This window comes from Brachyhypopomus gauderio, chromosome 8, assembly GCF_052324685.1.
Source record: "Brachyhypopomus gauderio isolate BG-103 chromosome 8, BGAUD_0.2, whole genome shotgun sequence".
Taxonomy (NCBI): domain Eukaryota; kingdom Metazoa; phylum Chordata; class Actinopteri; order Gymnotiformes; family Hypopomidae; genus Brachyhypopomus; species Brachyhypopomus gauderio.
The window spans coordinates 22,278,077-22,293,252 of NC_135218.1; the positions used below are offsets into that span (position 1 = coordinate 22,278,077).

At 46.6% G+C, this 15,176-nt stretch overlaps 2 protein-coding genes across 17 annotated transcripts in view; both read right to left on the minus strand.

The window, feature by feature from the left end:
• LOC143521955 (endonuclease V-like) overlaps window positions 1-9,276 on the minus strand; it is a 33,292-nt gene extending 24,016 nt beyond the window's left edge. For all 16 annotated transcript variants that reach the window (XR_013132879.1, XR_013132882.1, XR_013132881.1 and 13 more), the window contains exons 1-7: window positions 9,173-9,276; window positions 7,882-8,053; window positions 6,994-7,128; window positions 4,909-4,948; window positions 4,609-4,721; window positions 1,330-1,398; window positions 903-1,031 (exon numbers count right to left, since the gene is read on the minus strand). Coding sequence is in view for 12 of the 16 variants with exons in the window: in XM_077015515.1 (XP_076871630.1) it covers window positions 903-1,031; window positions 1,330-1,398; window positions 4,609-4,721; window positions 4,909-4,948; window positions 6,994-7,128; window positions 7,882-8,053; window positions 9,173-9,213 (699 nt within the window). In the remaining 4 variants the exon portion in view is untranslated. The remainder of the gene's footprint in view (window positions 1-902; window positions 1,032-1,329; window positions 1,399-4,608; window positions 4,722-4,908; window positions 4,949-6,993; window positions 7,129-7,881; window positions 8,054-9,172) is intronic.
• A 551-nt stretch (window positions 9,277-9,827) lies between these two features.
• The window catches only part of LOC143521953 (SEC14-like protein 1), a 31,428-nt gene continuing 26,079 nt past the window's right edge, over window positions 9,828-15,176 (minus strand). The window contains 1 exon segment of the mRNA XM_077015502.1: window positions 9,828-13,799. Within this exon segment, the coding sequence (XP_076871617.1) occupies window positions 13,694-13,799 (106 nt within the window). The 3' untranslated portion in view covers window positions 9,828-13,693.

The window sequence follows — 15,176 nt, forward strand, 5'->3', positions numbered from 1 at the left end:
GCCTGTGAACAGTGGTGGCGGTGGACAGGGACCGTGTGTGTGTGTGTGTGTGTGTGTGTGTGTGTGTGTGTGTGTGTGTGTGTGTGTGTGTGTTTGGGCACATGCAGAGAGAGAGAGAGTGACACAAAGACACTATGTACATGCGTCGTGTTTGCAGAGAATATGACATGTTGAGGGTGAGCGGAAAGAGAGGGATATAGGAAAGCAGGTAGAGAGAGAGGTAGAGAGAGAGAGAGAGGATGAGGAGCGACAGACAGAGGAAGAGTGAAATAAAGGAACATGGGAAGTGAGAGAGAGAGATAGAGAGACTTTAGGTAGTGACAGAAGTTCAGTCATACTGCTACCGTGCAGTAGGTGCACCACTACAACGTTAACTCCCCTCTGAATTAGCACAGATGGGTCGCACACCAGTGCTAAACAACCTGTGTGTGTGTGTGTGTGTGTGTGTGTGTGTGTGTGTGTGTGTGTTGTGTGCGTGCGAGGCACAGAAGCATCAAGACTGCACTGCAGAATCAGGTGCAGTTTAAGGGAAAGAAGCTACGCATAATGAAATCTAGAAATGTCAGAGCTGAATTACACAGGTATTACTTTAGCTGAACAGCACCCCCTAGAGGCAGAAAGGCTCTTCTGCAGTGCACACTTCAAACCTGGACAGCATGTTGTTTGCTGCACTCACTTCTCAAAAAGTGTTGGGCACTGGGGTCATTTAATATGAGGAAAGAAACAGGTGTAGTTTAGTGGTGTGTATGTATCACTCATATGAGCTCACGTGTGCCAATATGTGTGTGCTCTTCTCGTAGGTTTAGGTATTCGGTATAGATTCGGTGTGTGTGTGTGTGTGTGTGTGTGTGTGTGTGTGCGCGCGCGCTAGTAGGCTCAGGTGTGTGTGTGTGTGTGTGTACCTGTCGAATGGGTTCAGGCACACGGTAACGACAGCAGGAGTGTGTGAGCCGGACAGCCGTGTCCAGACTGATGCGATGTCCGACCGACACATACACTGGTTTCGTGCTGCAGTCTGAACTCTTCAGGGCCTGGAAAACCATTCCACACCCACACACACACACACACACACACACACACGTGCTATATAACAATACAGCTTATAGCATTATATATCAGTATACCGCTCACTTAGGAACATCTAAGTAATATTACAGTGCAGCCAATGTGGTCTAGACAGAAAGTGGGAGGAGTCTAGAGGGAATACAGGCTGCACTGGTGAAGCTTCTGAAGCGGTGTGGGAGGAGTCCAAAGAGAGTTTTAGAGGGAATCTAGAGGGAATGTGGGTGGAGTCTAGAGGGAATGTGGGTGGGCTCCAGAGTAACCCACCTGCCCGAGTATTCTCCCAGAAGCAGCAGCCAATGGGAAACTGTCTCCAGCTTTCTTCAGGGCACTGATCTAGTGTGGGTGGGAGAGGGAGGGAGGGAGGGAGGGAGGGAGAGAGGGAGAGAGAGAGAGAGAGAGAGAGAGAGAGAGAGAGAGAGAGAGAGAGAGAGAGAGAGAGAGAGAGAGAGAGAGAGAGAGAGAGAGAGAGAGAGGAGAGATGAATTCTCATTCTGGGATCCCTTTCAGAGTTTAAATTAGGAGGGGCAGGGAGGAAAAACGGGTCCCGTTAAGGTTAAGCAGAAACAGACAAGGGCAGGTAGAAACATTATAGGACAAGCGGGTAGCAGTGAGGGTCAGGTTCACACACACACACACACACACACACACACTCAGGCGCACACTCACACACTCACACGTGCACACACACAAAGTCCTCCACGCTCTCTTTCATAATCCTGCTGTAAGTCACGAGATGTGTCTCTTCCATTGTGGAACACAGTGAGACTTCTAGAGGGCTTCACTCCGTTGGGTTCTCTTCATCTCTGCCACCCTCTCACACTCCGTTGATATCAATTTATTATTATCATGAATACTGATGTGAAGGTGACATAAGCACACAGATTCACAAAGACAGCGTCACCTCCCCTCAGCTGTGAAGCCCAACACCTCTGGAAAAAACACGCACCTCAAAGCTCTTCAAACTTTTTGCTTCTCTTAACTAAAATGTACATATGTGCGCACACACAAACGCACACACACACGCACACACACACGCACACACACACACACACACACCCCCTCAGACACACACACACACGGGAAACACCCATTACACACTTCGAAACCCACCAGGCATCTCCAGAAAACACAGAAGCTGCTAGAGGAGCCGGGTGTTGAAATGATGTAACGTGGGGAAAAGTGACGGGTCTTAAAATAGCAGGCGTGTGAGAAAGACATCTCCCACCTGGGTTTAGAAACAGGGCCAATCTGGTTCTCCGTTACACAATCGCATCTTTCATACGCTTCTCATCAAATTACCTCGACGCATCAAAGAATGTGTTGTGCTGTGCCTAAAAGATCAAAGTCAGACAGAGCTGTACAAGGTCCCGCCTTGAGACCAAATATGAGTGTGAAAAAGCCAGAACACTCTGGAATCTAAAGAAAAGAAACTATTGATAAACTTCTACAGAAACGTCCCTTTCATCCAGATTGCAGGCTAGTCTGCCATTGTTTTAGTGTCCTCTATGTTGGCTCCACCATCATGTCTTTGTGCAGCTAATCAAAAGACTGTATATAACTTTTGTTCTTTCTCTAGATCTTTTAAACTCATTCTCATCCGTTTCTTCTCTCCAACCTGACGCAAAGCAATGAAGGGGTGGCTCATCTCTCTGTGGGTCCACATTTTCATTTGCATGTTAATAGCAGCACAGAAGAGTCTACCGGCTTTCACCACTGAGCCGGCGCTGATCCAGGAATAGTTTGGTGTTTGGTGTGGCGTGGTGGACCGGGCGTGGACCACGTGCTCTGGCGGTGCCTGCGATGGCTCGTGTTAGGATCCGTTTGCTCCTTTTATATCCTAAAGAATTACGCGTGTGCCAACATTTCCGTGGTTCTTCTGTGGCTCAGTGAATCCATTCTTTCTGCTCCAGCAAATCTTCTCCACCCACTCAAATGAATCTTTTCCACCCCAACTACAAATTTTCTTCTAGACACACCGAATCGTTTCCTTTCAGCCGTGTTTCTTGTTCCCCCAGTAGCTTCCTCCCAAACAGCGACCCCCCCCCCCCCCCCCCCCCCCCCCCCCCCCCCCCCCCCAAACCAAACCTTTTCCTCCCACCAGCAAAGATTTTTCTGTTTGCAATCATACTTTATCTGGTTTGCTGCGTGGGCGGGCCATGATGACAAATGTCTGGTGCGAACAGTGAAAAGGACCATGACTGATTCAACTGCAGCCCCCCGCTCAAAAACAAGAAATTAGAACAACAGCAACAACAAAGGAACACAGAGCTGCTCGGATACGCTGAGGCCAGATCAGCTTTCTGGCTATTAGCTGTTGTCAGTGAAGCAACTGTGGACTCCAAAACCAATCAATTAACAGCTTTATATTGCGTCTACGATGGCACACGTGCACGTGTGTTCCGCAGCTTGACTGCACGTGTGCTGTTGGCTATGTTATGGCACAGGTGCTGGTAGCAGCTTGACTGCACGTGTGCTGTTGGCTATGTTATGGCACAGGTGCTGGTAGCAGCTTGACTGCACGTGTGCTGTTGGCTATGTTATGGCACAGGTGCTGGTAGCAGCTTGACTGCACGTGTGCTGTTGGCTATGTTATGGCACAGGTGCTGGTAGCAGCTTGACTGCACGTGTGCTGTTGGCTATGTTATGGCACAGGTGCTGGTAGCAGCTTGACTGCACGTGTGCTGTTGTGGATTTGGCAGTATTTTTACACAGCTGCTGTAAAAGTTATTGCTGCAAATGTGCCGTTAGCAGTGTGCAATTTTTTTGTCTGTGCAGTAAACAGCTTTATTGAACTTCTGCAGGTAGCAGATTTATATGGCATGTGTAGTTAGCAACATATCTAGGCTTGTATAGATAGCAATGCTGTTATAATGAACTGATTTATTTATTCATTGCAAGGGTTCTGTTTTATTGTGCATGTGCCTTTATGCAGCTTTATGCAGCTTTACTGCATGTGTGCTGGGTTTAGTTTTTTTGCATGTACTCCACTGGCAGCTTGACTGCACGTGTGCTGCTTTAATTCACGTTTACCATTGGCAGCATTACTGGACTTGAGCTATTAACACATTTATTGGATGGATTCTGTTAGCAACTTGTGCGGTCAGCAGCTTTTTTACATGTTTGCAGTTAGGAGATTTATTCCACGTGTGCTGTAAGCAGCTTTATTGCACGTGGACAACTTCATAAAGCTGCATGTTTAATGACACTCGTGCTGTTAGTGGCATTACTGCACGTTTACTGTGAGCAGTGACTGTGCGTTGCAGCATGAGTGCTATTGTTGGGGGATTATTGACGTTTATCTTCTGCCTGATAATTGTTTGGAGTCTTAAGAGTATCATCATTTACTTCAGCTCACAACAGAAACTGACACCTGAGCCAGCTAAACCTGCTAAGAGCTAGAACAGACCAACATATCACTGGCTTAGGGTTGATGATCTAGTGCTTACAGATCTACGGCTGATGAATCGTGATGCACTGAGATGAACCAATCAGTATTCAAAACACGATGCAAACACCCATTAACAATACACATGCACGTCCTACCTGCGAGAGGTGATCCTCACTCTTCATCACTCCGTGCACTTGGAGGAGGTTCTTAGCCACGCCCACACAGGGCAGGTCTGAAAGCACTCCAAGGTGACACGCCAAGCCAAACTCTGAAGAGTCCGACACGACACAGTGTTAACTGAGGTCTTACTAAATCCAAGCAAATACAAATGTTTTGGATGGGTGCCCTGACACAACAGACAGGCCCAGCAAATATTCAGTAATTACTGTACTTGTCACTAGTGTCATTTAGTAACACTTCAACACTCCTTCACCGCTGCAATCCCATGTGCTCACCTCGGTAATGAAAGAGACCGTTCCCATCCACAAAGAGCACCTATCATAGGGGGGACAAAATCAGATCTTTCTTTTTAAAGGTCTCACACAAAACATCAAAAACAAAGGAAAGAAAACACTCAGAAAGTAAACTTCAGAAAACATTTGTCATGTCAGGGGACAAACAGAGGGGACAGGGCCAAGGACAGTCCAGAGGGGACAGGGCCAGGAACAGTCCAGAGGGGACAGGGCCAGGAACAGTCCAGAGGGGACAGGGCCAAGAACAGTCCAGAGGGGACAGGGCCAGGAACAGTCCAGAGGGGACAGGGCCAAGGACAGTCCAGAGGGGACAGGGCCAGGAACAGTCCAGAGGGGACAGGGCCAGGAACAGTCCAGAGGGGACAGGGCCAAGAACAGTCCAGAGGGGACAGGGCCAAGGACAGTCCAGAGGGGACAGGGCCAAGGACAGTCCAGAGGGGACAGGGCCAGGAACAGTCCAGAGGGGACAGGGCCAGGAACAGTCCAGAGGGGACAGGGCCAAGGACAGTCCATTTGTCATGTCAGGGGACAAACAGAGGGGACAGGGCCAGGAACAGTCCAGAGGGGACAGGGCCAGGAACAGTCCAGAGGGGACAGGGCCAAGGACAGTCCAGAGGGGACAGGGCCAAGGACAGTCCAGAGGGGACAGGGCCAAGGACAGTCCAGAGGGGACAGGGCCAAGGACAGTCCAGAGGGGACAGGGCCAAGGACAGTCCAGAGGGGACAGGGCCAGGAACAGTCCAGAGGGGACAGGGCCAAGGACAGTCCAGAGGGGACAGGGCCAAGGACAGTCCAGAGGGGACAGGGCCAAGGACAGTCCAGAGGGGACAGGGCCAAGGACAGTCCACAGAGGACAGGGCCAAGGACAGTCCAGAGAGGACAGGGCCAAGAACAGTCCAGAGGGGACAGGGCCAAGGACAGTCCAGAGAGGACAGGGCCAAGGACAGTCCAGAGGGGACAGGGCCAAGGACAGTCCAGAGACAGGAGAGACTCAGACATCTGGGCGATGGGAGAAGAACAAGTCAGCGTACAATACGGAGAGGGAGAGAGAGACAGAGGGAGGGATGGACAGAAAAGAAGAGAGAGAGAGACAGAGGGAGTAACAAGGAGAAGGTGAGAGAGGGAGAGAGAGAGGGATGGCGGCAGAAGGACAGCAAACACGTGACAGGCGACACAGAGTGATGAAGGGGAGGAGAGATGGAGCAGAAAAGAAAGAAAAAAAAGAGAGAGAGAGAGGAGAGAGAGAGAGAGAAAGTAGGAGTTGTATGTGGGCTAGGTGTAAGTGAGGAGGAGGCCCGAGATGAATAGTTTACAGTAAATGAATCGATACACAAGAGGGGGAACATGTGAGGGAGAGAGAATCACTTAAAGTGGTGGTGATACAGCTGTAAAAGCAATCGCGCAGTTGGACCTTCCGGTGTCGGAGACACGTACTGGGTCAGAAGTGAGTCTCATCTGTGGAAGACTAAACGATACAAACCAGTAATGGGTCCAGCAGGCTTTATTTAAACCTAGAGGTCAGATCTCTTCCAAACAAACCAGGAACGAATGACCAGAGGGCAAGTCAATGAGTGTGTGTGTGTGAGCATGTGAGTAAGTGTGTAGGGGGAAGAGGTACATGACTTTCTTCTGTATAAAACCATGATGTAAGGCAGGTGTTCAGATCTTTCCCTTCATCAGAAACCATCCCTAGGTTTGGTGAGGTCGTAACTGTTGTTTTCTTGGTGATGTAAGCGTTCTCTAATTAACTCTCCATGGGTTTGCTTGTAACATGCGCTGTACATTCATTCCGTTTGTGTGTTTGGATACTGCTGTATCTTGTGTTGTGTTGTTTGCTTGTATTTTGTCTTTGTAGGTGTGCTCTTGGTTTGCTGTATTCTACTGTGTGTGTTAGTTTCTCAGTGTGTATAAGGTGTGTATGTCTGAGGCCCAGCTGTGTGGTGGTGGGCTAGTCTGAATTGTACCTTGATGAGTATATATGTGCAGGTATTTGTGTGTGTGTGTGTGTGTGTGTGTGTGTGTGTGTGTGTGTGTGTGTGTGTGTGTGTGTGTGTGTGTGTGTCTAACCTGTGGCATGAGGCTGGGCTGTTCTCTCTCCAGCCTCTTCAGAACCCGCAGCAGTGGAGGACACTCCCTGAAGGCCAGGAACCCTGGCAGATAGGGGACAGTGAGGGTCACCATCTCACTGTCCTCATACAGCAGCTACAGGGCAGGGGGCGGTGAGGGAGAGACAGTGACAGAGAGAGAGAGAGAGAGATCACGGGAGATGAACACTCAACATCTCGCACGTCATCTCATTCCACCGCACTGCTGCGTCAGACAGCCCCTGACTGGCACTTTCATTACCGAGGCGTCTGGTGCCTGTGGTGGCAGGTGAACCTCGGGGAGCCGGGCCACAGGAAAAGCCCTCATCCAACGTGACTCTAACAGCAGGGAGCCAGCAGCTCACTCAGCACAGGGAGAAACACGAGGGACGGGTGAGACACGTGGGTGCCCTGATCACGGCAGCGGGCCCGCTGCAGAATCACTCGGGTAATGGATGTGACACAGCTCTGCGCTATTCATTAGGGGCTTACATAAACTCAGACGCTGACAGGAAAATCTCTAATATTAATTGGTTCTAAAGAGATGTCATGAACGAGAAAGACAGATAGGGACAAAGTTTATCTGACTTGCAACAGACAGACGGTTGTGACAGACAGATACAACCGACCTGTAGACAGACAGGCAAGACATTCACAAGAAACGTTTCTCCAGGATACGTCAGTGCCATTAATGAAAGTTCGGCAGCTTTGACGTTGTTTCTGCTCACTTTGCCTTAGAATCAAACACGAGACCAGACGTTAAGGTTTGCAAAAGGGTTCAACGTGCACTGGAATGACTGTTTAGCAATACTGGTCAACAAACATTGTTATTATTATCAACGCATAGGGGAAAACCACCCGACTGTCATACCTTCATGTTGGGGTAGCTCAGCACGACGAGCTGAGCACATGCGTTTAGGTCGTCTCCTTTAATAAAGGACAAGTCCACGCCCCCGAGCCTGTCCAGGCCGCTGAAGCTGGCGCTCTTCTGCCACGCCTCCGTGTCCTCCTCTAGCAAACGTCCTTTCAGACGGGCCTGCTCCCTGCACATACACAGCGCAGCCTGTAGGGGGCTGTATTGAGCATTCTCATATGCAGGTATTAGTACTCACGTTCACTGGGCAGGTGTGGATACCAGGAGGAGCGCAAAGGTTGGTCTAAATAAAGATACACAGAATCTTGTATTTCAGGCGTATGTCGGTTCTCTCAGCTTATTATTTGTTATAGCGAATTCAGATTACGAACACGTAAGGCTTTTTATCACTGCACGATCATTGCCCTAGAATATTCTGTACTCCATGTGGAAATATACTGTACAGTCAGCTCACACGGTCATTAATTATCTCTGCCTTCTGATGAGCCCGAAAATGTCAACGGCACGGAATCATGAGCAAATGGCACTTGAACAACAAATCGGGTAAATTAAGATCAGAGCCGCTGAGGCGAGCAGGGGCTCTTGGACGGTCGTGGTTACTGCGTCCTGGCAGGACACGCGTCTCCTCCACCAACCTGTACGGCTCACACCACTCCGCATCGCCTGACCATGCACACCAACTGCCTTTCAATACTTCACCTGGATTTGTAAAGTAAATGCTGATGGCAGATTAGTGTTTCTAGACCATGTGCACTCGAATTTGGACCTCGATCCTGGAACAAACACGTGGCTTTAGGAATCCCAAGTCAACTATATATAAATGTTTGTCCATTTTGCCGTCATACGCGACCATAGACTGTTTAACGTCTCTGTGCCCGACAGGTGAGCGAAGAGAGGGTGGAGAAGCAACAGATCCCACACGTTGGCTTGAACACTTCTCAGATGTACTAAGATTAGAAGTGTGAAGTCTGAAAAATTAGCTGAAGTCAGAGACATTAGCAGAATCATATTTGTTGTCAAAAGCTGAGGCAAGGTTAGATGAATGTCCACAATGGCGGACATTAACGACTTATATAAGCCATATATAAATAAATAACGTATCTGTTCACAGCATATATTTCTGGTTTGATGGGGCGATGTGCTTGCTGTCAACATTTACATTTGCTCCACGTGGATATCAAGACTGAGCGCAGCCCAAAGCTAACCGACATTTCCTAGACATTTTAAAGGTACGGGGAGGGGAGCAAAACTAAACATGTCAGGCACTGGTAATGTGGCTAAAACAGACCTCTCCCATTGCTTGACCAGATCCTCGTCCGGGGCCAACATTAGGTCCTTTAGCCCGTGTGTAAATGTCTCACTTCCTAAACATGACCGTGTGGCGTCTGCAGAAGGGGGCGGGGCCAAATCTACCAACATTTAAAGAGACAAAATCTGTTAGTATTGACGTATTAGATTATCCACGAAACACCGGCGTTTCACAGAAAACTACCGCCCGTCTCAACATATACACCTTTAAAAACATTGTTACTGCATCTTGAGCGAGACATCGAGCTGCACTTAAAGCGAATATGAAATGTAAAAAATTGTACTAAAACTGCCGATGGATTTGATTGCATGTTGACATTCACATTTACCCGTCTCTCCTATCCTCATATGCTTTTAATGAACCGTTCATTTTACCGAAAGCACGTATGCAGTTGAACACGAAAAGGGATCTGCAGTTAATCCCGGACTTCTCTTAATTACCTGTGCATAACTGGCACCATCTGGTGGCCAATACTGTGTATTGAAACGGTTACGTTTTCCCGTCACACACAACGCGTCTGCAGGTAGCTTTTGGGTATCGAAGAAACGTCGATTTTGACAGAATTTGTCATTGCCGACAAGCAAATAGAAGCATTTGATGAAAATAAAGAAATACCACACGAAGAGAGACCCAGTGCACTCGAATCACCAATTCAAGTTTAATAGTTTCAAAAAATGTAAAGGTGTTACTTTGTATATTAATAGAAAATCTCAAAGATATGCAGTATATATGAATAGGACGTACAGTATGCCTTATTGGAGAAAAAGACAAATACAGGGGGAAACAGACATTTATAGCCCTCATACACCAGTGAGACAAAACATTGAGTTAGGAAAAAAATATTCAAACAGGTTGAAAATCTTTAGCCAAGCATTGCAACCATCACCAAAAACTGATCAAAGCAGCTTCGGCTGGCGCGAGGAGTACAGATTTATCCAAATATCCTGATCTGGTGAGATAAAATATCTGTTGGACAATGAAAGAAGGTTTGCAGAAAGATCCACGTGCATCAGAGTGGGAAGCTGTGCTATAAACCAACCTACAATGTTTGAAAGCATTCTGAGGCCAGTGGCGACCAGCACGAACTGACTCGGTGTTGCACCCAGATCGTTCACCACAGACATTTGTGTTGTGTGTCGTCACACAGTCTGATAACTGCACATAGATACTCAGCCATTTATTGTTTAGGAGCAAGTTAATGTACTTCTATCGTAAAAGATTAGAGAGGTCTAAATCGCATATCCCTCCATCCCTCATGCATGCACAAATATTTTAGAAGTTTATATTTAATTTCATTTAACATAGTAAGAACAAAAATTAAAGTTTCTTAAACTTGTTTGGATAAAACGTTAAACTTTCCTACGACGGTTAATACGATTGACCAACATTGCCTGTTTTCCCATAGGAAGCACTGATATCCAGTGGTTACAAGCCATGGAGTAATTTGAATTTCAGTATTTAAGGTTGTTTGTTTTCTCCTCTTCGTGACTTTTCTTTACAACACGCAGGGAGAAAATGCACAGCAGCAGACTGCGGTCATACAATTTGATGGTCATGGACTCCGGTGCAACACCGAAACGTTTGTGCATGCAGAATTCAGCTTTGTGCCACGCCTGCTTTTCAAGCACACCGGACCAAAGTGTACCCAAAACACAGAGGTGTAGGGCTGACGAGACGGAGGCCGTGAGAGGTCACACTGTTCCACCGTAAACCGTCGAGGATTAAAACGTGTGCATTTCTCCACATTCACGGCGTATGTCCCCAATTGGCAGGAGCGCAGCAGTCGTATCCAGCGTTAACATGCCACGATAGGGATGATGTTTTAGAGCACAGGACAGAAGCACGTTTCAGAATCACATGTATAAAGGTATCAGAACAGCAGACTCACAATTTTTACACATACAAATGAGCAGCCCTCTGTTTTCTTTTTTTTTCCTCATTTTAAAGAATAAAGCATTTTATGGTTATTGCAACACTCGCCACAAGTTTAAGGATTTTTGACATTAAAACTTTTGAAAATACATTAAAAATCTTTATGCAATAGAACTTCAGTGTTTGTCTTCTGTATTTTCAACCCAAAGTAAAAAAACAAAACACAAACCCCCCCAAAACCACACGTGTCAGCCAGTTTAATGGTGCCCCACCTTTTTCTTTTCTAACCAACACCCATGCACCCCCCAATTTTTTTTTAAAAAAGGTTCCAGTCTTTATGCTTATGGCAATCAAATTTCATCATCACTCTGAAATGGCAGCTTTGTTTCAGAAGCAGTGAGCATGTGGTAAGAACAGGGATCACAATACACAAAGTGCCCACTCCAGCCTCACACACTCCTGTCCAGGGGGCAGCAACTCGGGTCGGGTCTGTATCCGAAGTTTTCCTGCAGATGTTTTTCAGGAAACTGATATTTGGACCAACCACCAACAATTTCAAGAAGTTTGGAAAAGATCGCACACATTATAACTATTGTAAATGTGGGAACCTGACCAGGTTAAACGACACGATTTACCGGGTCGTCAAGCGTTTGAATAGAACGTTATGGCATGATTGCTAACCGCAGCTGCAGACAAGCTTCACAGTAAAAAAACACCCCCCATGTTCACACCAGACAAAATGACACCCACGTACAGCCTCCTAAAAACACCTGGGCAGGTGACACACAGGAAAGCACCAATCTTGGCTGAAGGGTCAAATGTGTACAGTACTGCAGGGGTCTCTGCTAGTCTCCCTGCCACTTCACAGCTAGCCCGTGGACTCTCACATTAGCGGAGCGTTTCATTCTGGCGTAGAAGCTGCCAGGACACCACTTTGCGGAAGTCGTTAATTTACAGACATCAAGCCCCTATTTTGAAAGAAGACGACTCAGTCTATACACATACAGTGCTAACTGGTCACCTACCAAATGATTACAATATGATAGTTTAACAAACACTTTAGGGAGGTCAAGACCTCGGACAGATCTCCTCGAATACTGTGACCTTACCGTGATCACGCACCACACTGTAACTCTCACACTTCAAGTCTTAATCTCAAAAGAAACAAAATTTATGAAGTAGTCTAGAAAAACCTCATTTGAAAAGACCTCATATGTAACGCATGTCATGTGTGACCTATTTTGGTAATAATTACAAAGAAAAAATAATCAGTACATTTTAGAAATGGACTGCTTTTTTTTTTTTTTTTTTTTTTGACTTTTTAAAGTCCTGACTGGGCACAATTACATTGCCCTCATTCAAGGCTGAATAAATATATGGCAGGTACAACTCTTATCTTCATTAAATTCAACAGATTTTGGAAAACAAAAGTATCACTTGAGAGATTTATGTGCAACTTTTCTATTCACATAAGATATATTTCACTGATTTATATAACTTTAGGAGGGAAACACTGACATGCAATTAAACTCTTTACAAATCTACCTGACTTCAGCTTTAATAGGCGCACTAGAAATGTACTACAAAACCCATAACCCACTTTTCTGTCACGCAAGAACGTGGACCTATAAAATAAGGATCCGACTCTGATTCGGCTAACTGCATAGGAACTGATCGGTAGCTAGTACGACTATCCATGTCGAGGCATCTCCACAAATTCAAAACAACTTGAGCGATACACATAATAACTAGAAGCAGCACTAGGACTATGGAACCCCAAAGCTCTACAGCTTTTTGAAAGCACTGAACGTCTAGACTCCAAAGCCAGCAGCCAGACACTTCAACTAAGCACTAAAGTACACGCAGCACCCAGAAGACGCTAAAATGTCTCTAGAACTAGGTCAACAACCCCCCCCCCCTTTAAATACAACCCAAACAATAGAAATGATTCCTAGGTTATTGCTTCAGGCAGACCCCATGCCGCATTTTTAAAACCTGCACTTTGACCTATAGATGTTTCACTAGAAGAACGCTCTCCCAGTGGTATGGCATAATTGCTCTATACAGTATTTGAAAAGTCAATGTGCTGTGTTTGTGCACCTGTGTGTCGCAGAACTGGTGTGCAAGTGTGTGTGTGCGCGCGGCGTGCAAGTGTGTGTGTGTGTGTGTGTGTAAGTGTAACAGCGCATTCCATTTATCTATTTCAGATCCATCGCTATTTGAAAGTACTTGTATTGCCAAGTCCAGCAACAGGTCCATCAGCATTGTGGAAATGTTTCATAGACCATAATGTCTCCCCAGCTGATGGTGGGAGTGTGCTAATTGTTGAGAAGAAAGAGGAAAAGAAAAACAAATATTTATTTGCCCATGAACTGACCTGCAGCCCAGCTGAGCGCTATGGCAACACAGATCCAAGCCCTTTTCCAAAAAAAAAAAAAAAAACAACAAAAAAAAATAAACTGACGATGACCATGTTGCTTTGAAAATATTTTTGTTTTTTTGTGTGTTTTTGTTTTCCATTTTTCTCCATCTCTTCATCTGTTGTGCAAGCTTGTTTCAGAGGTCCTTATGCAAAGGGCAGGAGGGCCACAACAGCAGAGAGTCCAGCTCCTCCCACACCTCCGCCCTCTATCTGGAGATCAGAGAGCTGGACTGTGATTGGCTGGAGGAGGTGGTGGCCGCGCTGAGCTGGGAGAACCCGCTGTGGCTGGACTCCAGACTGGTCATCGAGCCCCTGAGAACGGAGAGCAGGAGAGAGGAGAAAGAGAAAGCGCAGTTGATGAGAACGCCATCACAGCCTCCTCACGAGGAGGCAGATCACACGACGGCCCAACGGTTTTCAAGCCCGGCACAACCCGCGGTCCCACGCCCAGTCCACTCGTCTATGCTCCGGCGGAACATGCAGAAAGGACCGCAACAGGTGTGCAGGTCGACCACTCCCACCGGCGCACGCTTCGGATCCAGAGCACTGCACCTTTATGCAGTTTCACCTCCGTTACAAACACCCGTTTCATTGGTTAGGGACTCGTGTTAGAGAAGGCAGCAAACAAAAACGCACAGAGAGCAGTGCACAGTACCCGAGAGAACGGACAAGTTAAAAACACTTCACCCAAAAAATGCTAGCATGGCAATGCAGACCTTCCTTTATTACGTCGACGAGTAGCAATGTTAGTATTTTTAGGTGAAGTTCTCCTTACAGCCGCAGGTGATGATCACTCTCCACAGGAGAGAACAGTACTGAAGTTGCGATCGTCAACCGAGCCAAGGACCAAGACACTGATTCATTCACACCAACCAAACGCACCAAGCCTTAGGTCACAGTGCCAAACGTGAGGGTTACGTTTGCCCTTTGCTGTGCCCACATCTACCCCGCCCACCACCCCAGGGCTTGTTGAAGTCACCAAGGTACTAAATTAAAGAGGGAATTAAGTGGATGATATCTGCTGCTGCCCAGAAACCTGAAAGGAATATTTGGATCGGGTTCATATCAATACGCTAGCATGGCTGAAGGAACGCTAGAGGAACTGATTAGCAAAACGCTAGAGCCAGAAACGCTGGTGTTGACTCCTCCACGTTCACACTGCAATTGACTTTCTTTTTGTTTTCAAATTCAAAACGATCGAGCTCAGGAAAAAAGCATTTCGCAGTGTCTTCTAGAAGAGTCCCCTAGCCATGATAGCGTTCAAACAATTCCTTCAGAATCAGAGATCAACAGAAATGAGGTCAACCTGCAATGAGGTTAGTAGAGGACAGACAAAATTATGGATAAAGCATAATGAATTTATGTTTACCCAATCGTCTTTTGCACACAGGGCATTGAGAACGTTTGCATCGGGCCTTCATAGCAGCTAATGTTTAGCTGGAACAGTAGAACATCAATACTAAAACGCCTCATCAGAAAATATTAATACACTAGCCACTGCATCGTAGTAGCAGGAGGAACCGTTAAAGGTCAGGGACCAAAATGGAGTAATATTGGCCAAATTAGTGTTTTTTTTTTTTTTTTTTTTTTTTTTACTGTGCTATGATGACCTTGAGCAAACTCATGCCAATGTGAGACTCTCATATGGCAGTCTTATGCAGGCTTAAGCCAGACCTGTACATGCTTTGG